Below are 20,907 nucleotides of genomic sequence, written 5' to 3'. Positions count from 1 at the left end.
AGAAGCCCTGGGGAGCCGTGAGAGATGTACCAACGAGGAAGAGGAGAGAAGGAAGGTGAGAGCGCAGGAGAAAGAGGCTGAGGGGGGCTCCGGCTGGCCTGGGAGGAAGTCGCAGCCTCCCAGGGCCACCCTGTACTCCACCCCTGCAGCTGGGAGGCCGCAGCACACACCTCGAAACGCTCGTCCTCACAGCGATGCAACTGCTCCTCATACGGCGTCTTCTTGGAGCTGACGAAGGTGGAGTCCTCCGACCAGGAGGGGAAGGACACCCAGGTGTCATTCAGCACCTGTGTGGGAACGGGAGCGTCATCAGGGCAGCAGGTCGGGCCCTCACCCCAGAGGCGAAGTGCCAGAGGTGAAGGCACTGGATGGCCTCCGGATCTTGCAGGCAACAACTTCATTACAAACAGTAAACCTAAGGGTTATGTGGTTTCTAAGGGGAAACACGGCTTTGGCCAAACGCATTAGACTCCTTCAGGGATGCCAAACTCTCTCCTCTGTAAAGGACCAAGTAATAAATATTTCAGCCTTGGCGGTTGCAACTCCTCAATGCTGCCACTGGGCACAAACATAGCCTCTGACCACACAGCAATGAATGAGCATGGCTGCGTGCCAATAAAACTTTACTGACAAAAAAAGCTGGAGGGACCAGATGTGGCCTGCAGGCTGCTGGTAGCTGCAGATCTGGGCCTATGCCCTGTAATCCAGCAGATGCCTGAGCTCTAGGAGTGTGGGGTACTCTTCCTCCTGACCCTGAAAGAGCTTGTGCAAGGGTAAAGCTAAACAGAGACATACTGAGCCCATGAGTATGGACAGAGTAGGCCTCTGCAGAAATAAAACTACATGTGAGAAGATGGAAGAACGAGGCAAACCTGAGCACCATGGCTGTGTGGTCTGAGGTGGAGCAGGCAGTCAGACCAGTTACTGCAGAGGCTGTTGCCATGTTCTTTCACTCTATTACTTACACTACGGGTGAGAAGCACTCTGTTCTCATCTGTAGCACAGAGGTCAAGGGTCCAGTGGGTTTTCCCTCTTTTGGCCGGGGGAGACAACACACAAGCCACCAAAATCCCAAGTCATGCCTGGGATGATGCAATGGGGGTGGGGGATGAGACACGAGGCCCTCTCCAAGCATGGGCAGGGTGAGTGGGTCAAGCAGAGGACTTCACCCCTAGCACACCCTCCTGAGGGTGGAGCCCTGCCCCCAGCACACCTTCCTGAGGGTGGAGCCCCACCCCCAGCACACCTCCCTGAGGATGGAGCCCCGCCCCCAGCGCACCTCCCTGAGGATGGAGTCCCACCTCCAGCACACTTCCCTATGTGTGGAGCCCCGCCCCAGCGCACCTCCCTGAGGATGCAGCCCCGCCCCCAGCACACTCCCTGAGGATGGAGTCCCGCCCCCAGCACACTTCCCTATGTGTGGAGCTCCGCCCCAGTGCACCTCCCTGAGGATGCAGCCCCGCCCCCAGCACACTCCCTGAGGATGGAGTCCCGCCCCCAGCACACTTCCCTATGTGTGGAGCTCCGCCCCAGTGCACCTCCCTGAGGATGGAGCCCTGCCCCCAGCACACCTCCTTGAGGATGCAGCCCCGCCCCCAGCACACCTCCCTGAGGATGCAGCCCCGCCCCCAGCGCACCTCCCTGAGGATGCAGCCCCGCCCCCAGCGCACCTCCCTGAGGATGCAGCCCCGCCCCCAGCGCACCTCCCTGAGGATGCAGCCCCGCCCCCAGCGCACCTCCCTGAGGATGCAGCCCCGCCCCCAGCGCACCTCCCTGAGGATGCAGCCCCGCCCCCAGCGCACCTGAGGATGGAGCCCCGCCCCCAGCACACCTCCCTGAGGATGCAGCCCCGCCCCCAGCACACCTCCCTGAGGATGGAGCCCTGCCCCCAGCGCACCTCCCTGAGGATGCAGCCCCGTCCCCAGTGCACCTCCCTGAGGATGGAGCCCTGCCCCCAGCACACTCCCTGAGGATGGAGCCCCATCCCCAGCACACCTCCTTGCAGATGGCCGTCCGCCCACTGCACTTGGGCTGCTGGTAGGTCTTGGGCAGCGCCCGGTAGCTGGACCCAATGCGCTTGCAGGATGCATAGTCAATCTCCCGGCTGATGCCCTCCCCTGACCGGTCATTCAAGGGTGGGGCGAATGATAGCTCCTTCACCCCCAGGAAGGACTTGAACTGTGCAAAGAGTTCTGGAAATTTCCTTCAAAAACAAAGACAGGCAATGAGTAGGCTTCCCTGGGGCCTTCCTGGGGAGACCTGGAGACAGCTGTGGTGACCGATGGCTGGAATTCCATGTTGGGGAGGCAGGCCAGGGGCAGGGTAGAGCATCAGGTAAAGAGGCCTCGAGCCCCTGGGTGTCCCCACCACCCCCTCTTCAGTCCTGCACCCATGGGACGGTCTCCACACATTGCCAAGGGCGACCTGGAGTCAGGCATGGGGCTCCGGCAGGCGGTGGCAGGAACCTTAGGTCAGGGTCAGCATCGTGGGAGGCTGGGCATGGGCCAGGGCTCAGGAGATGTCACCCCACGGACTGGATGCGCCCGCTGTCTGGTTTTGTCAAGTCTTCCTGGCACCCAGTGTCACCCACTCAAGTGTTTATGTGAAAACCACGTGCTGGGGAGGAGCAGGGGAGCCCACCTGGCAGGCCGAGCTCAGATGCCGACTAAGCCTCACGAGGGAGAACCCCTCCTGGAGACCCCCTGGAGGACAATTCCTCCCAGCTGGCTCCAAATCCAGTAAGGGACAAAGCATGCAGGCAACAGGGAGGTTTTCCGGCACCTGACCCCCAGGTGACCAGGCCTCTAGTCCTCCTGTGTCAGTGACCTTGGCAACCCCGCTGGGAGAAGTGGGGGAGGGCCTGGGGTCGCAAGTCTGCAAGGGTCTCGATGGAACATTAATTGAAAGGCAGGACCCAAGAAACATATCTCTGTTCACAATGATAAAAACTTCAATAGCCACAAGAAACGGGGTCAGCTTGCCAGACACAAAGGCTGCCAGGGAGCCAGGAGAAGGAGCCACTCACCCCAGGAAGGGGCTGACCAGCTGCAGCAGCTCAGAGCCGGACACGAGCTCCTGGTTGAAGAGGGCGATGCAGCGGAGGAAGTTCTCGTACACCTCCTGGCTCTTAAGCACTCGGCGCACCTGCAGGGTGGGGGGAGAGTCACGGGTACACCTGTGTCCACCTGCTGGCCCGTCAGGGCACCCTGGGTACATGGCCCTGGTTTGGGAGCAAACAGGCCTCCTGCAGCCAGCTGGGTGCTGAGAGCGCCACCCACTGCCAGCTCACGTGCACCGGCCCTGGGTCCTGGTGGGAGGAGCCTTCCACCTTAGAAAGGGGGGCGCGGGGACGCATAGCCACCAAGACCTGGTGAGAATCCACGGTGGCCTCTCCCCCACCCAGCCCCCTCCCAGTCATGCTCATCCCGTGGGTCTGAGTTGGGTGAGGCCGGCCCAGTGGGAGACAGCGCTGGGACCAGGCTGCTCACCTTGTCAAAGAAGGAGAACTCCTGCAAGGTCCCATACCTGCCCACGGACGCGATGGACAGGTCTTTGGTGCCGCGGAGCTTCATCTTCTTCTGTGGAGAGAGTTGTGTGTGCAGGCTCGGGGATCGCCTTGGCCAGGCTCGGCACCCAGGCCTCCCACCCAGAGGGGGCCCGGCATGCTGAGAAGGCGGTAACACCTACAGCCAGCGCAGCCGGGGTAAGGAGACTCCCTCGGTAATGGGGGGACCTTGGCCCATCAGCTGAGGGCGAGACGCACAAAGGGGGTTTCTGCCTGGAGAGGCGGCCTGACCCCTGGCTTGTGCATGTGGGGCCAATGACCCCCATGAGCTTCCCTGTCCATGCCGACGCCCTTGCCTGGTGACAATGCTGACTTCTGATGCCACCGGCGGGTGGCCCCTGCCTCTCTCTGACCTCAATGCTGCGCTCTCGCGATGGAAAACAGCCTCACATAGGGTGCAGGCAGGTCCTCCCGGCTGGCTCGTCCCCCCAGGACCACCTGTGTGGCTGTATGCAGCCAGACCCTGCCCCTCTGACAGCCTCAGCCTTGGTGACCCAGGAAAGGGTTAAAGTCACAGCACCCCCTCTGCCAACTGGGACCTAAATTTTGGCAGTTTAAGGCTTTGGGTAATAGGCAGAGAGCTTCAGCAGTCGGAACTCGGGGGCCATGTGACATCAGAGGCACCCCCTGGCCCCTCTGCCCAGGGCACTGGAGGAAACAGAGAAGTGCTGGCTTTCCATCTCTGTCTAGGTATCTGACTTGAAGCTGGCTTCGGACCTGACATGGCTGAATGTGCACAGCACGAAGGATGCCAGCGAGCAGCCCCCAAACAATGTCACGGTGCGTGGGGAAGGATGGGCTGGGTCTCCAGACACTGGGTCAGCTCGAGGGGCAGCCACCAGGCACATCTGGACAGCACAGCCATCAAAATACACGACAATCAATGTGTAAGGAGGGAGGAAAAGGGAAGCCACACGCAGCCACGTGGAATGGGCCCACCCGGGCTCCTTGGTGGACACCAGAAGGAGAGGGTGCCAGTTTGTAGGGCAGCCACATTCCCACACGTCATCAGAGCATCCCTGCGAGGGGCTTGTTGGTGACAGAGGGAAAGCCGTGACTCTGCAGGGGATAGGCTCAGGGACTCCGCCATGACCCAGAGACTGAGACTAGTGCAGCCAGAAATGAGACATCTCGACATCTCACAGCCCACACCATGGAACCTTTTAGAGAAGCTCTGTTCTGCACTGTCCAGAAGCAGTGATTTAGACAGCTCCGATTCCAGGAGCCCTGAGATGCAACATCTAGAACCTTCCAGCCCACTGGGCACAGCTACTCCATCCTTCCTGCACCTGGACACCTGGCCTGCCCGCTCTCTGCAGATACCTGCTTCCAGCCGGAGCCTCAGTAAAGGCCCAGAGGATAATTCACAGACCGCCCAACTCCGAATCACAGTCTGATGGGTCTGCTCTGGGGACGGAGATGGGGACGAGGGCTTGGCCAGCTGCCGGGCAGTGATATGCTGGGTGAACACACAGGCAGAGAGCCTGATCACCCCTGCCGGCTGGGACATGGGAGAAGCCTGAGGAGGTTGGCCTCCCACTCGAGAGGTGGGGCCTCCTAGCCAGTGCCGGCCCTGCGGAGCCGAACCAGGTTGAGGAGAGGGAGAGGTGCCTGCAGCCCAGTAGCAACGCCAGGGCCCGGCTGTGGTCACCCTGGAGTGTGGCCTCACGGTGGCAGCCACAGATGGATGCCAGGCAATTAGCAAATGGACCCCCACTGCTACCAGGGGCTGGGTCGTGCCCCTCCAAAGATGCACTTTTGTGCGGGCCCCCAGTGCCAACAAACGCACCTGTGCGAGGAGAGGGCCTTTGAGGACACCAGCGGTTAAGTGAGGCCAGAGGGACGGCAGTCCTCACCCAACGTGACTGCAGTCCCCGTAAGAGGGTCTGGACACGGAGGCCAACACGGAGGAATGACACGGCCACCGGCCAAGGAACACCCGGGGCCACCAGAGGCCGGGAGAGAGGTGGGGAAGGTCCCCCCAACCCAGGTTTCAGAGGGAGTGCGGCCCTGCCCCGTCCACCCGCCCAGCTCTGAGACAAAACGCTGCTGCTGTTCAAAGCCTCCGGGTGTGCGACCCTTTGTCATAGCAGCCCCAGGGCACGAAGCCAGAGGACGTCCTTCCGTCTGGACACCAGCAGTCCCATGCCCAGGAGCACGGTGAGGCAAGTGGGACGGGAGATGGGCCTCAGCCGAGCACGTGGAGTGGTGACCAACCTACACAACTGTGCATGGCGGCCCCACCCATGAAAGAGGCGTGGCAGTGAAATTGTGACGTGATATCACACTAAGCCTGGCAAATGGCCACCCGGGAGGGTAGTGACTTCCCCAGGCCACATGGCCACGCATCAGGCCAGGCTTGGATCAGCACTGGGTGCTGCTCCCCACCTCCTATGTCCCCCACCCCGCCCCCAGCCTCACCTTGGCTGGCCCTGACCCCGGGCGGAGCAGCGAGGGCCGCGGCCGCTTCTTGCTGTGCTCCAGGCTCTTCTCATGCTCATTCTTCTGGACGCTGTTCACCTCACAGGTCCCGCTGCCTGTGAACTGGGGGGGGCACACACAGGTGGTCAGCACTGCAGAGACCGCCGGCCCGGGGGCAGAGGCTGCATGGGCCCAAGGAGCTGCTGGGCACACTTGCCAGTGGGGGACAGACACGTGTCCCGTTACCCCGCCCCAGGCCAGGAGGTGGCAGAGCTCCATGGGGCTGTGCAGCACAGCTGATGTTGGAGGGGATTCTGGTAGGCATGGGGAGGGGAGAAGCTGGGGGACCCTGGAGGGGGCAGAACCCGCATGGGGCTGTGGCCTGGGGGCTCACCTGTGAACCCCTTGGTGCATGGGCCCTACAGAAAGCAAAGCTATTCCAGGCAGAGGTGCAAGGCCAGGGAAGAAGAGTCAAGAAGATGCCACTGGGGCACAGGCCAAGGTCTGGCCAGAGCAGGGGATGCTGGCAGGGCTGGGCAAGGCCTTCCCAAGCCTTGACCCTCCAGACCACAGGCGTGGGGACACTGTGGCGACCATGAGTCCCCATGACAAGGGCGCTCAGGATGAGAGCGTCAGCTCCAAAGGGCCGGGCTGGGTGGGAGGTGTTCCTCGCAGGCCGCAGCCAAGCCAATTCAGGAGTTCAGGCCCCAATGGGGATGGAGCAGGAGGGGGCAGAGAGGAGCCTCCCCCAAGCAGGACAGAGGGGCAGCCCCCAGCCAGGCCTTGGGGCGAGCTGCTGGGGGGATTTCAGAGGAGGGCTTTGTCCACCATCTCCCGGAGGACCCCCTGGGAGCCAGGCAGTGTACGGGCCCCGGGCACACAGGGGAGCCACTGTGGTGCGAGTGGGTAGGTACCACACAGGGAGGAGGGGATAAGGCAACCCTCTGGATTCTGTGCCCACTCCCGCCAGAATCAGTGGTCCCAAGCTCCTATAGGAACTCAAGTTGCTGAGGCCTCACAGACGGCATGCAAGGGGTCAGTCCCGTCTGTGAGGGGAGGATGGAGGCCCAGGAAGGATGGTGGCCAGCTGCTGCTCACCCAAGTGACCATGGCTGGGACCCAGGCTCCGCCCCAGCCCCCAGGCTCTGCCCCACCCTCCAGGTCCCGCCCCAGCAAAGGTGCCAGGTAGGTAGGCGGGAAGGGTGGCTTACAGCCCCTGGGACCTGGGCTCTGAGCCACCCACCAAGCAGGGAGCTCCTCCTCCCAGTCCAGGGATCTGGGATGTGGCTCCAGGTGGGGCCTGCCTACACATGCCCCCAGGTCCTGTGAGATGGCGAGGGCCACAGTGCTGCATCAGTCACACACAGGACAGGCCCTGGCCACCAGGGCAGTGCCTGGGGCTCTGGTCCTGCAGGGAACGCTTTCAGCAAGGCACAGGGGAGAGGCCCAGGAAGGGAAGGAAAGCCCTGGAATACACAGGCAAGTCTGCCTCGACGTCTTGCGCAGCCTCTGCGGCCCCCAGCCCCGTCCACTCAGAAGCAGGCCGGGAGGGCCCAGGGACAGATACAAGTGGGGTCATCAGGGACAAGGGGGCAGCAGGAAGACGAGGAAACAGAATGGCAGTCCGCAGGCCAAGCAGGGACACGGCTGCCTGCCAGCCCCCTCAAGTCCCCCCTGTAACCACTGAGCCTCCACCTCTACCCACCTGGTGCCCCAGTGCCCAGCTCCTGGCCCCAGGCCCATGTGGCAGAGGGCACTTGCTACGGGACATTTGCAGTCCCCAGCCCTGAATGCTCATGAGCAGATGGGATTGGGACACCCTGTCCCATCTCATTCTCCAATCCCCATGGCTGGGCAGAGTCGGTTCAAAGAAGCACCTGCATGAGCCCGTGGCCAGCCAGATGTGGCAGTGCACGCTGAGAGGGGCCCATGGGTGTGGGGGACCAGGGTCGCCCTGTGGTGCTCCCGGCACCCACCTCCCTGCCGGGCAAAGCAGTGGCCGATGGGCTGGGGACTCACCAGGGACCGCTTGGCCTCAGGCAGGAACTGGCCGAACTCGGAGAGCAGGTCCTCCTGGCCGCGGAAGAGGCTGGCCACCTCAGTGAACACCTCCTGCTCGGACATGCCACGTGGCGGCCGCCCCTTCGTGCTCAGCTGTTCCTTCTGCAGATTCGGGAAAGGGGGCTGCTATGAGCCGAAGGACGGGGCACCCTGTGGGGACCCTCACCTGTGGGGGGGCTGTGGGATGACTCGCAGGACAGACCCCACTGGCTGAGCCCCCAGCCACGAGGGCCCCTGAGAGCCAGGCCTGTCTGCATCTGATTCTCCCACAACGTGGCCCATGCAGGAGAGTGAGAGGAGGTGGGGCCGGGGAGGCCAGTGTGGGTGGGCAGACTGGCTCCAGGCCTTACATGCTATGAGCAAAGGGACTGGACACCACAGCAGCAGGGAAAGGACACAGTCAGAGGGGAGCCGGGGCCAGGGTGAGGACATGTCAGCAGGTCCTGCCTGGGTGGGGAGCAGGGGTCAGCACTGGGCTTGGAAGGGAAGCCACTGACAAGGGACAGGGAGGGGCTCCTGGGCTGAGGTTCATGTCAGACCAGAGTCACCCAGACCTGACGGCTGAAGAGAAGGAAGATGCCTGACCTGGACGCTGAGAGGTGGGGCCCAGCAGGGACTGGTTGGCAGGTTCCATCAACTGCTAGAGCGCAGCCCGGGCCAGTTCCACACCCCAAGACACCCTCACAAGAGAAGCGGGAGGGGGGGGCTGCAGAGCAGAGCCCATGGCCCCAAGGGGGAACTGATGAAGCTGCCACGCCTTAGAATGGACAGCCCACGGCACCTGCCCCCACCCGGCCCGGGCACATCAGAACACCAGCTAGTGGGGAAACCGGCCCATGTCATGTTTACTTAGGAAGGAAAAAGTCACCTCTCCCAAAGGTGCTGGTACACTCGACAACCAACTAAAAATCGAGCAAAAACCACTCGGTTCAGAGTAACTACGGATGGTCCGTGAGTCTGCGAAACGGCACCAAGCTGACCCAGGCCAGGGACAGCCTGTGCGGTGCCCCAAGCACGTTTCCCACATGCCCTGTGGCTTGGCTGCCCAGTGCCACCCAGCACGGCCATGTCTAGGAACACAGGGACACAGGGCAGGGTTCTCCAACAGGTACCGGTGGCCGAGGGCTGACCCGAGCCCAGCATGGTGTCTCAGCCATCTCAGCTAACCTCACTTGACCCCGGGGCTGGTGCCACTGGAGAGCACCATTTTACAGGTTCAGGGCACTGGGCGAGAGGGCACGCGGGGGCAGATGGCGGAGCCAAGCTGTACCATGAGGTCCAACAAAATTGGAGAGTAACTCTAGCTCAAATCCACCCCGAGCTGTGTCTGGTCTGACCCTCACCTGGCTTCTAGAAGGCTGGACCCACACTCTAAAATTGGGATAGTTCAGGCAAAGATTCAGGCACCCAGCTTCTCTTGGAAAAGAGCAACAAAAACCACAACAAACCTTTAGCCAGACCAACAAAGAGAGAGAGGGCACAAATAACTAAAATCAGGAGTGAAGGTGGGACGTTACCACTGACCTTACAGAAATAAAAAAGATTATAGAAGGACACAACGAACAATTATATCCTAAAAAATTAGAAAATGTGGATGAAATGGACAAATTCCTAGAAACATACAAATTACCGAATCTGATGCAAGGTCAGAAAGCCTCAGCATACCTGTAAGAAGAGACTGAGTCAGTAACCGAAAACCTTCCAACAAGGAAAAGCCCAGGACCCAGTGGTTTCACTGCTGAATTCCACAAAATATTTAAAGAAGAATTAATACCAATCCTTCCCAAACTCTTCTGAAAAAAAGAAGAGGAAGGATTACTTCTGAACTCATCTTATGAAGCCAGTGTCACCCTGACATCAAAGCCAGACAAACCCAGCACAAGAAAAGAAAATCACTGACCAACATCCCCTATGAAGATAGATGCTAATCCTCAACAAAATACCAGCAAACCAAATTCAACAATATAAAAGGATTACAGGCCATGGCCAAGGGGCTTATTCCAGGAACATAAGGATGGTTCAACCTCAAAATCACTGCACTGTGCCCCATTAATAAAATTAATAAAATAGAAGGAGAAAAACACAGGATCATCTCGATACAGGAAGGCATGAGACAAAATCAACATTCTTTCATGATAAAGACACTCAAACAACCTGGAACAGAAGGGAACTTTCCTGGCCTGACAGAGGACACACATGAAGAACCCACAGGTGGAGACTGAGTGCTTCCCCTGAAGGTCAGGAGCAAGCAAGGCGGGCTGTCGCCACAGCAGCCCCACATCGTGCTGGAAGCTCTGGCCAGAGCAGCCAGGCAAGGGAGAGAAACGAAAGGTATCCAAATCAGAAAGGATGAAGTTAAAGTCTTTGCAGATGACAGGACCCTCTATGTAGGAAATACCAAGGAATCCACAAGAAAGCCACTACAACTAACAAACACATCTGGCAGAACTGCAGGATTCAAAGTAAACACACAGGAATCACTGGGCTTCTGTGCACCAGAAGCGAGCACCCCCAAAATTCCATTTACAATAGCATTTAAAAGAATAACACACCTGGGAACAAACTTAACCAAGGAGGTGAAAGCCTCATGAACAGAAAACCACGAAACCGTGCTGGAAGGAAGCCCTAATAAGAGGGCGTCCCACGCTCGTGGACGGGAAGCCTCACTACTCTTAGGACAATGGCTCTGCCCAAGGTGAGCCATGGAGTCCCCACAGTCCCCACCAAGCCTCAAGTTTAGGTGGAACTGCTGAGCACCCCAAACAGCTAAAACAATTCTGAAAAAGAACAGAGCTGGAGGACTCATACCTGCTCGTTTCAAACCTTAGTGCAATGCTACAGGAATTAAAACAGTGGTCCCGGCACAGGGACAGATGGAGACCAAGGGAACAGAATCGGGAGTCCAAAGACAAACGCACACATCTGTGGCCAGCTGGTTTCCTACAAGGAGTCATGCCAGCTCAAAGGGGACGGAAGAGCCTCCTCGAGAGATGGTGCTGGGACAGCTGGAGAGCCACGAGCAAAAGACTAGAGGGCACCCTGTCTCTCACCACATACAGAAATTAATTCAAAACGGATCAATGACCTAATACTACTAAATTCTTACAGGAAAATACAGGGATATATCTTCAGAACCTTGGAGTAGGCAAATGGATATTTAATTTTATACCCAAAGCACAAGCGACAAAAGAAAAAAGAGATAAAATGGACTTTATCAAAGCTGAGAACTTTTGTGCATTTTGAAGACATTATTGAGAAAGTGGTAAGACAAGCTACAGAATGGGAGAAAATAGATGGAAACCATATATCTGATAAGGGTTTAATATCTGGAATATATTTAAAGAAGTCCTACAAGTCAACAATGAAAGACAAACAACCCAAATTAAAAAATGAGCCAAGGATCCAAATAGGCATTTCTCCAAAGAAGATATTTAAATAGCCAATAAGCCTATGTAAGCATACTCAGCATCATTTCTTTATTAAAAAAAGCAAATTAAAACGACAATGAGATACCACTTCACACCCTCTAGGAAAGCTGTTAAAAAAATTGAACATAACAAGTGCTGGCAAGGATGCAGAGAACTAGGGACTCTCGTGTGCTATTGGTGGGAATGCAAAATGCTGCGGTCGCTGTGAAAGCTGTTTCATAGTTCCTCAGAAAGTTAAACACAGAATTACAACATAATCCAGAAATTCCACTTCTAGGTACAGGCCCAAAAGAACTGAGAGCAGGGGCTCAAACAGACACCTGTACCCCAATGTTTGTCATGGCATCAGTCACAAGAGCCAAAAGCAGAAGCAAGCCGAGGGTTCACTGGCGTAAGGGCTCAGCAGCGGGTGGTCTCTCGCACAGTGGAGCGCTACCGGCCGTAAGGAGCAGTGGAGGGGTTGTGCACGTCACAACACCAGGGAGCCCTGAAGACAGCATGCTGAGTGAGAGACGCCCGGCACAAAAAGACAAACAGCACTGTGTGCTGGCTCTGACGTTAAACACCTAGAATAAGCAAACTCGTAGAGACAGAAAGCAGAGTGGGGGTTAACGGGTGGCTTCTGCTCAGCAAGGAGGAGTTCTGGTTGAGGACGATGAAAACGGTTTGCAAGCAGACAGCGGTGACAGTTCCCCAGTCTTGTAAATGTACTTAAGGGCAAAGGACTCTCCCTTTAAAATGGTGAAAATGATTTTTAGGTTCTGTGTATTTTACTGTGATTAAAAATAAATTATCTTCAGATCTTGGACCCTGTACCGCACCCCCCCCCAATAAATAATATTAAAAAAAGAGAGAAACGAAGCACTGACGCATGCTACAGCATGCATGCAGACGTGCCAAGTGAGACAAGGCAGGTCCATTAGAACAAACCGCGTGCGGTTTCACTTATAGGAGCTGCGTCGACTAGGCAGGTCCCTTTCCTGGCTGACAATAGATTCAGAGGTGACCAGGGGCCCACGGGAGGGGACAGGGAGCTATTGCCCAAAGGCTGAAAGTTTCTGTTCGGAATGAAGGGAAAGTCTTAGTAATGGAAGGTGCTGACGGGGGCACACACTGTAAAAGTAACTGATGCCAGTGGATTGTACATTTTACAAACCATTAAAATGCCAAATTTTTTACATATGTGTTACTGCAATTAAAAAAAAAATTAAAAGAGGTTACTTTGCTGTTATGAGAATTTCACCACAATCTAAAAAAAAAAAGAAAGAAAAAAAGCCCTGGGCCCCCACGTCTGCATGAGGTGACAAGCCCTGGGGCATGACGCAGAGGCCCTCGCCACCGGCCCTGCAGCGTGTCCAGGCTCAGGCTGGCAGGGACACCACCTCCCGCCTGGGCCCTGCCCGTGCCTCCCTGCCGCAGGGCTCTGGCCTCCACGCGCCTCTACCTGAGGACGCAGCCTGAACGCGGGCTCTCCACGCGGCTTAGCAGTCCTGCACCCTGACATGTCCACTTTCCACACAGTCCCCCTTCTCCACCCCGGGGCGGGCGCCTACCCCCTCAGCAGCAGCATCCCAGGCCCTAAGTCCCTGCACAGCCCCCCGCTGGGCCAGCAGGAGTCAATGGCAGTGACGCTGTCTACACAGTAACGTCATGGCAAGGAGGAAAACTGCCGTCTTAGGTTCTTTTTTAATGCCCCGAACGGGCATCCCAATAACGCTGCGGTCCGGGGAGATTAAAATCACACCGGAGCAGAGTCTCACACAGGAGAGAATCGGGTCACCCCAGGGCACTGGCGCTGCAGGCCGTCACGTCCGCCCACCGAGGGGCAGCGCACACCCTTACCTGGTAGGTGTGCAGGATTTCGAGGAAGGACCTGTAGATCTCCGGGTGGTCCAGGAAGCGGGTCTTGATCTTGTTGACGTAACTGATGGCATTGTTGAACTCCACCGAGTCTGACTCCAGTGGCGCCTGGGGCTTGTCTTCCTTGCACAGCATCTGCTGCCTCAGATCCTCCGCGAGGTCGCTGTGGCCGTGTGCGTTCTCCTGGGGACAATGTGGGCGGGCGGCTGTCAGCTCCCACAGGGACGGGCTGGGGAGCCCATGCGATGCCCCCTACCTGCGCCAGGACAGGGCCCATGGCCGCCCAGGTATTCAGCTGCTGCCGAGACACAGAGGGGGGCTCCTGCGGGGGCCGGGAGTGGGGGCTGCAGGGAGGGGGCGCACACTCGGGGTGTCAGGAGCCCGCCCAGTCCTGGGGAAAGCCTGTCCGTGCCTCTCCACCCGACTCTTCCTGTCCCGGGGAAAGGACGCGAAAGTTCAACAAGAGCACCGGGCATTCTGAGAAATAAGCCACCGGACGGATCTACAAGCAGCGGCCCGGAATTCAGAGCCACACTCTAGGCTGTTCATAAAAGAGGCTTTCCCACGCGGCCGTGCTCCACGCTCAGCACAGGCTCTCAGGTGTGAACACCTGCCTTCGGCGGCGCTGGGGAGTCAGGGGGACGCGTCATGAGCCTGGATGTGGCGGGGGGGGGGCATCCCGTCTGCATCCCCAGGGCCTGGAGGTGTCTGTGGGCAGCCCCAGGCGGACCAGGACGAGGCTGCCGGGAAGAACCCAGAGGACCATGGGTGCGGCTGAGTGCGTGCCCACCTGTGCACTTTCTGTCAAGTCAAATAAACAGAAAAGGGGGAAACACGACAGAAACCCCCGACTTTCTCCTGTGCAGGCGGAACTCCAGTTAGTGGTGGGACAAGAGCAGTACCCGCAGGACGGGCCCTCTTCCTGTCGAAATCAGTTATGCCTCAAATTCCCCGAGGACGGCTTCCCCGCCCTCCCCCAGCACATCGCAGCCGGGCTGGCAGAAGTGACCGTGCTTCTAGCACATTCCCTGGCACACGGGTCTGGTTCTCAAGCACAGCAGGAACCCTCCCCACTCAGCTGCAGGTCTCTGCTCGAATGACACTTCTCAGCGAATGTTCTGGAACCATCTGTGACAAAGTAAACTACACCCTCCCCAGCACTCCCGATCTGCTTGCTTGCCGTTTCTCTCCATGCCTCTTTCCCCCATCTTATGTGTAGTACTTTAACTTGCTGACTAAATCACACACTCCACAGCGGCTGGAATTTTCTTTTGCTCCATGCTGTATCCCCAGTACCTGGGACAGTGCTTGGAATGGAGAAGACCTAAATTGTTTGTTTGGAGGCTGAGAAAACGGGATGAACTGTGGATAACCCCTGCAGCACATGGCACAGCACCAAGGGCTGCTGACCCAAAGACTCTGCCGGAGCCAGGGAGAGCCGGCTGCCTCCATCCACCACTGCAGGACTTCTCACTGCCACAGGCACTGCCCACAGGCTTTGCGATGATGGAGTGGCAGCCGGGCTACTGCTCAGCACACAACCATCGGCTGGCTGGGTTCAGTGGCAACTCCAGGAGTTGAGGAATGCAGGGACCTCCCCCACCCCAGGCAGACACTGTCCTAAATGCCGTTTCTCCTGGGCAGCGGAACCCATTCCAAGACTTCTGGGCCACCCCTGCTGCTTCTTTTTGCCTGAGCTCAGGGTGTGCATTTGCTTCCTGCAGGATGCAGGAGTTCAGCAATGAGAGGCGTTGGGCAGGGGTAGCGAGCCAGATAGGTACTGCCCTGAGTGGAAGCTCTTTCCTCAGGGGAGCGCACACTCCAGGGGGTTCCCCAAGCTCCACATGCTCCCCTGGGTGGTGCCTGCTCGAATACCAGTCCCCAGACCAGGGCTGGCCCAAATCCTTCTTTAAGGGCCAGAGAGCAAATTCCTCATGCCTTGCAGGCTGAGAGGTGAAATTTCATGTATACAATCATTTAGAACGAAGCCACGACACAGTGAGATGCCACTTTACACCCACCAGGATGGCTATTATTAAAAATAAAATGGAAAATCACAAGTGTTGGCAGGAGGCAGCAAAACTGGAAGCCCTGCGCATGGTGGGGGATGTAAAATGAGGCAGCTTGTGTGGGAAACGCTGGCGGTTCCTCAGAGGGTCAAACATAGAACTATCCTGCAACCCAGCAACTCCACTCCCGGGTAGAGACCCCAGAGAACTGAAAAAGGGGTTCAAACAGATCCCTATACATGCACATTCACAGCTGCTATACCACTCAAGAATTGCCAAAAGGTGAAAACACCCCGAATGTCCATCAATGGATGAATGGATAAATCTCACATGGCAGATCCGTGCAGTGGAATGTTATTCCACCAAAGAAAGAACTGATACATATGACGACACGGATGAACCTCGAAAACACGCTGCCGAGTGAAAGAAGCCAGGCACGTAAGGACAGATGTCTTCTCCGTGCCTATAAAGTGTACAGCCAGGCAAGTCCTAGGGATGGAGAGGAAGCTAGTGGTTGCCAGGGGCTGGGGCAGGGGGCTGGAGGTACTGGGTTTCTTTTTGGGTAGATGGATATATTTTGAAATCAGACAGTGGTCACAGCTGTACAAAATTGGGAACGTACTAAAAGCAATGAAATTGGATACTTTCTGATGGTTAAAACGGTGACTTCTTTGCTATGTGAATTTTATCTCAACAACAAAAACATTTTTTAACGTAACCAGCAAAAAACGTACACACTGCTAGGTTTGCTGACCCTGCTCTAGTTCCTGCGCCGCAGCTTTCTCTCCTCGGCCTGGGGGTGTGAGCACCGGAGTGCCGGTACGTCCCACAGGCAGCCAGAAGCCAAGCGATCACACGTGGCTCCTGGGGCGCCCAGCAGACGCGCCCGCAACACCTTCCAGAGCCAGGCCTGTGGGTTCCAGGAACTACCACGCCTCTCACAGCTGTCCTGGTGTCCTAGGAGCAGCCCAGGGTTCTCGTTTTCAGCAGTCCAAGGATCTCCTGCCTTGCCACCTCCCTGGGCCAGGCTGTTTGTCCCCTCTGCCAGCTTCCACGGGCCTTCCCTGGTCCCTGTTTCGCAAACACACGGTACGCTTCGGGCACTGTTGGGGGAACGGGGACACGGCCGAGGACAATACAGGGAGGGGCCGGCCCAACCTCAAGCACGCGCAGTCCCTAAGCAAAGCACAAGCAGCATGGGCCTGACGTTCTCATTCCAGCTTAGCTATTCTGGAATATATAGAGCAGGGTGGGCTGGGACTGACCAGGGGGTACAGTAGGGGCTCCCCAAGGAGGCAACACTGTAATTGAAGCCAGATGAGCAGATCCCAAATGGGGCTGGCTCCCCTGCACCCCTCATCGTGGCCCACACCTGTCTACCCTCCTGTTAAGAGACAGGCAGCATGCTTACACCTGCGCCAGCCTGCCCCCCGCCTGGGACACAGGCCAACATCTGCAAGCCATCCCCCCCACCCCCACCCCCCTCAGAGAACACTTGGCCCCACGTGGCAGCAGCACCGCAGCTCAGAGCCCTGCCCAAAGGCTCCCCAAAGCCTGGGCCTCTCTCACTAGCACCCCTGGTGTCTAGCAGCCACTCTTGTCTGAGGGGGACGAGATTTATGAAGAAATGGGAAAATTACACATATGAAAAAAAAAGCTGTACTTCCAAATGGTGAAGTGAGAAAAACCAATAAATAAATCACCCTGAGGGTTTTGCATTAGGGCAGATTAAGAGGTCCTCAGGCTATGAGGACCTTGCAAAGGGTTCCCAGGACCCCAAATGTCACCCCGCTCGTCCCTACAGTGAAGGCATGCCGAGGATGACATGGGCTGCTGGGAAGCAGAGCCTGGAAATCAGATTGTATCCATCGACACCCACTGAGACAGCGGGATTCAAAGCATCTTTCCAACCAAGACATGAAGCCCTGGAAACGGCTGCTTCCAGGCTGCAGAGGGTAAAACCTTGTCTAGTAGCTGTGAAGTAAAGGGTCTTAAAAGCCTTCTGCAAGGCCACAGACCGCTGGCACCCAAGCCAAGCAGGGTGAGACGGGGTGGCAGCCGGCTCTGTCACATGCATGGCAGCTTCCACCATCGGCGCAGCAGGGACTCTGCAACTCCTGAGGGAAGCATCGTCTCAGAACCCACCAGTTCTTTCCACGCCAAGACCCAGCCCCCAGAGTTACTCCAACAGTCAGGGGTCGCTGAAAAGCAATTTCCATGTGCCGAGTGCAATTAGGGGCTTGCGACTCCAGCTCTTTCTCAGCAAATGCTAACTACACCCGATGTTCACAGGTGCTTCAGCCTCCGTGAAGTGCTCTCACATCCATTCCCCGACGTCTGGGCACCGCCAAGGCTCTTAGCGACTGCAGGCATGAGCCCTGCGTTTGCATCCATTTGCAAGCATGGAATGGAAGGGCTTCTTCGTGCAGCAACCACCAGACTTCCGAGTTTCTAAGACTGAGATGCACTTTTCAGCTTTAATGAGACAGCACGCTGATGGGGAGCTTGCTGGGCAGACAGCAAATGGGGACTTGACGTGCAACCCACCCCTGGAGAGAGGGCAACCGCGGCCACATCGCCTCTCGCAGTTCTTTTTCCAGATCCCGACTCCCTAATTCATGTGACTCTGCCATCAAAGGAGAAACCTACCCAGAGCCTCCTGCGCAGATTTTTACCTTTTCTACGGAAATCCTGGGGGCAGGGACCAGAGGAGTACATTAAGACTAGTTGTTCTCAAACCAGGGACAATTTTGTCCCCAAGGGTCACTCGGTTGCATCTGGGGGCAGTTTCAGTTGCAACAGCTGGAGGATACAGTGTGTAGAGGCTGGGGCGCTGCTTAAAAACCCCACAAGGCACCGGCCAGCCAACCCTACCTCCACGGCAACAAACTGCTCCAAAGGGCAATAGTGCTGGGAAAAATTCAATGATTACCTTCTAAATGTAAAGCTCAAATAGGCTTTCTTTGGCTCAGAGGGCCTTGTAAGCTCAGACAACAAGGGACTGCAGGGAGACAGCAACCTGTCACCAGAGAAGGAGGGAGCTGAAGCCATGACCCTGGGGGTGGGAGAGGCTGACCTGAGCCAGCAACCCCAACAGGTATTAAAGAAACACGGCAACAATAAAAACTGCCATTTAGGCACTCATCGTAAAAACGGGGTTTCACTGGAGGCACCGAGAGCTTCCAGGGTGGACAGGGGCAAGTCTGGGGACTTGGAAGGATCTGTCAGGGACACTCCAGGCTCAGTCTTAAACCGAGGCAGTGGCGGCTGCTGAAGCCGTTATTTGGACTAAAAGTAAAATTCTGCGTTAGAAAATCACCTCCCTGACGCACACAAATGTTTCCACCCCTGATTTCAGTCCTCCCAACTGCTCCGTTTGGGGTGCAGTTGCTGCCCGGGTGGGAGCTGCCATCTATTCTGATTTGGGATGGAAGCAGCCGGCACACCTTGGGGAAGGACGGAGCCCCAGCGCCTTTCAGGCAGCCAGATGACAGGGGCACAGGCCCGCCATCCAGCACCGCATGGCCCCTCACGCCCCTATAGTGGCATACCTGGCTGGTCAGCGGCGACTGGACGTTTAGTTTGCCATTCTTGGGAATGTCGATTCTGTAGCCGAGGGGTAGGAAGGCATTGAATCCCACGATGAGGTCAGGGTGTTCGTGAAACAGCTGCGAGACGCGCCGGATGACACCAGGAGTGTCGATGCTACAACAAAGACGGATGCGTGTGGCCAAAAGGGTCCCAGGGAGCAAATCACAAGCTCCCCTACGCTGTCTCCAGACAGTGCCACGGCACCGGCTTATCATCAACAGCAAGGCCACCTAGAGTGTCTTGGCGGCTGGCAAGATTCCATAGGCAATGATCTATTTCCAGGGCAGCCTGGCCTGGCTCTGTATGCTCATCCCGTGAGGACCCTGAAGAACCCCAACAGGACATGAGGCTGCTCCCCCAAACACTCTGAGCCTGGGCATGTGCATCTGAAATGGCCAGGAGAGCGAGCTTGCAAGTCCTGGATGCGAAGGAGTGGCAGGAGCCAAAGCCCTCCACACAACAGGATGAATTTGGGATCAAACGTGACGTGGGATAGTCTCGAGCCCATGCGATTTGCTGCAGTGTATAAACACCGGGGGCCCTGTAGATATCAGGACTGCACAGGCACGTGAGGGGAGAGATGGGCCCTCCTTCAGTCACAGAAAGAGAGCCCTGCCGTGTTTCCCGAGACTGGGGAGCAGCAGGGTGGGAAGGAGACAAGGGAGAATTCATGGGTGGGAGGGTCTGAGTTCCAGTCCAGCCTTCTGTAAATCAAACGCCTGGTCCTGTGCTTCCCCAACTGTCCCTAACTCTCTTGATTCTGTGCCTACAAAAACAACTCGTGTTTTTAAATGCTTTCTGCGTGCCAGGTCCCTTAGTAAGCATTTTACCCCCATTGCTTCCAAGCAGGGCCGGGCCTAGGGCGAAGCCCAGCGACAGCCTCACCCCCAGGGGCAAAATTTATGGTGGAGGGGAGGGATCGCCAAGAACCTCAGAATAAATAACATTTTAATTTGATACTGTACAAGATTCTGAATTACTGCAAGCAGTTCCTGGGTTCCTGGATCAGCTGAATCTATTAAAGATCAGCATTCTCAACAGGCAGGATTCCACCCCCACCCCCCTTGCCCTGCTGGCCTCACCCTAATGGCAGCCCTGCCTCCAGGAATCCCCTTAACAGCTCCACGGGGTGGGGACCACCCACTCCCATTTTTTAGAAGACGACACTGAGGTTCAGAGAGGATCAGCAACCTGCACAAGGTCACCCGGCACTCGGGGAGAGCAGGGCAGCCCAGGGGAGGCCCCCCAGGGAGGAGGAAGGGACCCCGCGGGCACCTCTGGCTCTTGAACTCCTTCATGATCTCCAGGAAGCCGTTGTAGGTGGCAGGGTCGCTGCCGAAGCGGATCTTCACCTGGTCCAGGTAGGTGAGGGCATCCTCCACCTGCAGGGAGGGGGAGGGTCCCGGCGGGCCCGGGTCAGCGGAGCGGGGGCCGGGGACCCGCAGGGCGGTGGAGGTGAGGGTCGGGGCCGGGGTGCGGGGGCCGGGGTCTGGGGAGGCCGAGGCGGCGCCCGGGCCGGGCGGGGCCGGGTGGGGGGCGCGGGCCTGAGGGGGGGCGGCCCGAGGAGACCGGAGGAGACGGGAGGACCTGGGTCCCCAGCGGAGGGCGGGGCGCCACTCACGTGCACTGGCAGCTTCTCGTGGCCCGCGGAACCCGAGCGGCCCCAGCGGGCGCCCCCAAGCCCCCGACCCGCGGGGCCGCCGCCGCCGCCGCCAGCGTGCGCCATGTTGGAAGTCGGAGCCGCGGCCCGCCCCGCCCCTCCCGCCCGGCCGCCAGCGGCGCATGCGCGGGCCCCGCCCCGGGGTGGGGCCGGGAGGGGCGGGGTTTCCTCGGCGTGGGCGGGGTTTCCTCGGGGCGGGGCCTCTCTGTGAAGCTTTTACAACAGGTGAGCAAGCTCATAACCTCTCCGGCCACCGAGCGCTGTCGGAGTGGTCGGTGCGGTTTTAAAAAGTTGGGGGTGGGGGGAAATCCA

At 57.8% G+C, this 20,907-nt stretch overlaps 1 protein-coding gene across 1 annotated transcript in view; it reads right to left on the bottom strand.

Annotated features, from left to right (window-relative positions):
* The window catches only part of SIN3B (SIN3 transcription regulator family member B), a 34,547-nt gene extending 13,886 nt beyond the window's left edge, over positions 1-20,661 (bottom strand). Inside the window, exons 1-10 of the mRNA XM_077122004.1 lie at positions 20,557-20,661; positions 20,211-20,317; positions 18,896-19,049; positions 13,318-13,518; positions 8,006-8,149; positions 5,987-6,109; positions 3,489-3,578; positions 3,026-3,144; positions 1,996-2,203; positions 171-287 (exon numbers count right to left, since the gene is read on the bottom strand). Coding sequence (XP_076978119.1) covers positions 171-287; positions 1,996-2,203; positions 3,026-3,144; positions 3,489-3,578; positions 5,987-6,109; positions 8,006-8,149; positions 13,318-13,518; positions 18,896-19,049; positions 20,211-20,317; positions 20,557-20,661 — 1,368 coding nt within the window. The remainder of the gene's footprint in view (positions 1-170; positions 288-1,995; positions 2,204-3,025; positions 3,145-3,488; positions 3,579-5,986; positions 6,110-8,005; positions 8,150-13,317; positions 13,519-18,895; positions 19,050-20,210; positions 20,318-20,556) is intronic.
* Positions 20,662-20,907: the final 246 nt, after the last annotated feature.

This window comes from Tamandua tetradactyla, chromosome 11 (assembly GCF_023851605.1).
Source record: "Tamandua tetradactyla isolate mTamTet1 chromosome 11, mTamTet1.pri, whole genome shotgun sequence".
Taxonomy (NCBI): Eukaryota; Metazoa; Chordata; class Mammalia; order Pilosa; family Myrmecophagidae; genus Tamandua; species Tamandua tetradactyla.
Note: the sequence above shows the minus strand (reverse complement) of the source record. Positions and strands in the feature narration are given on the sequence as shown.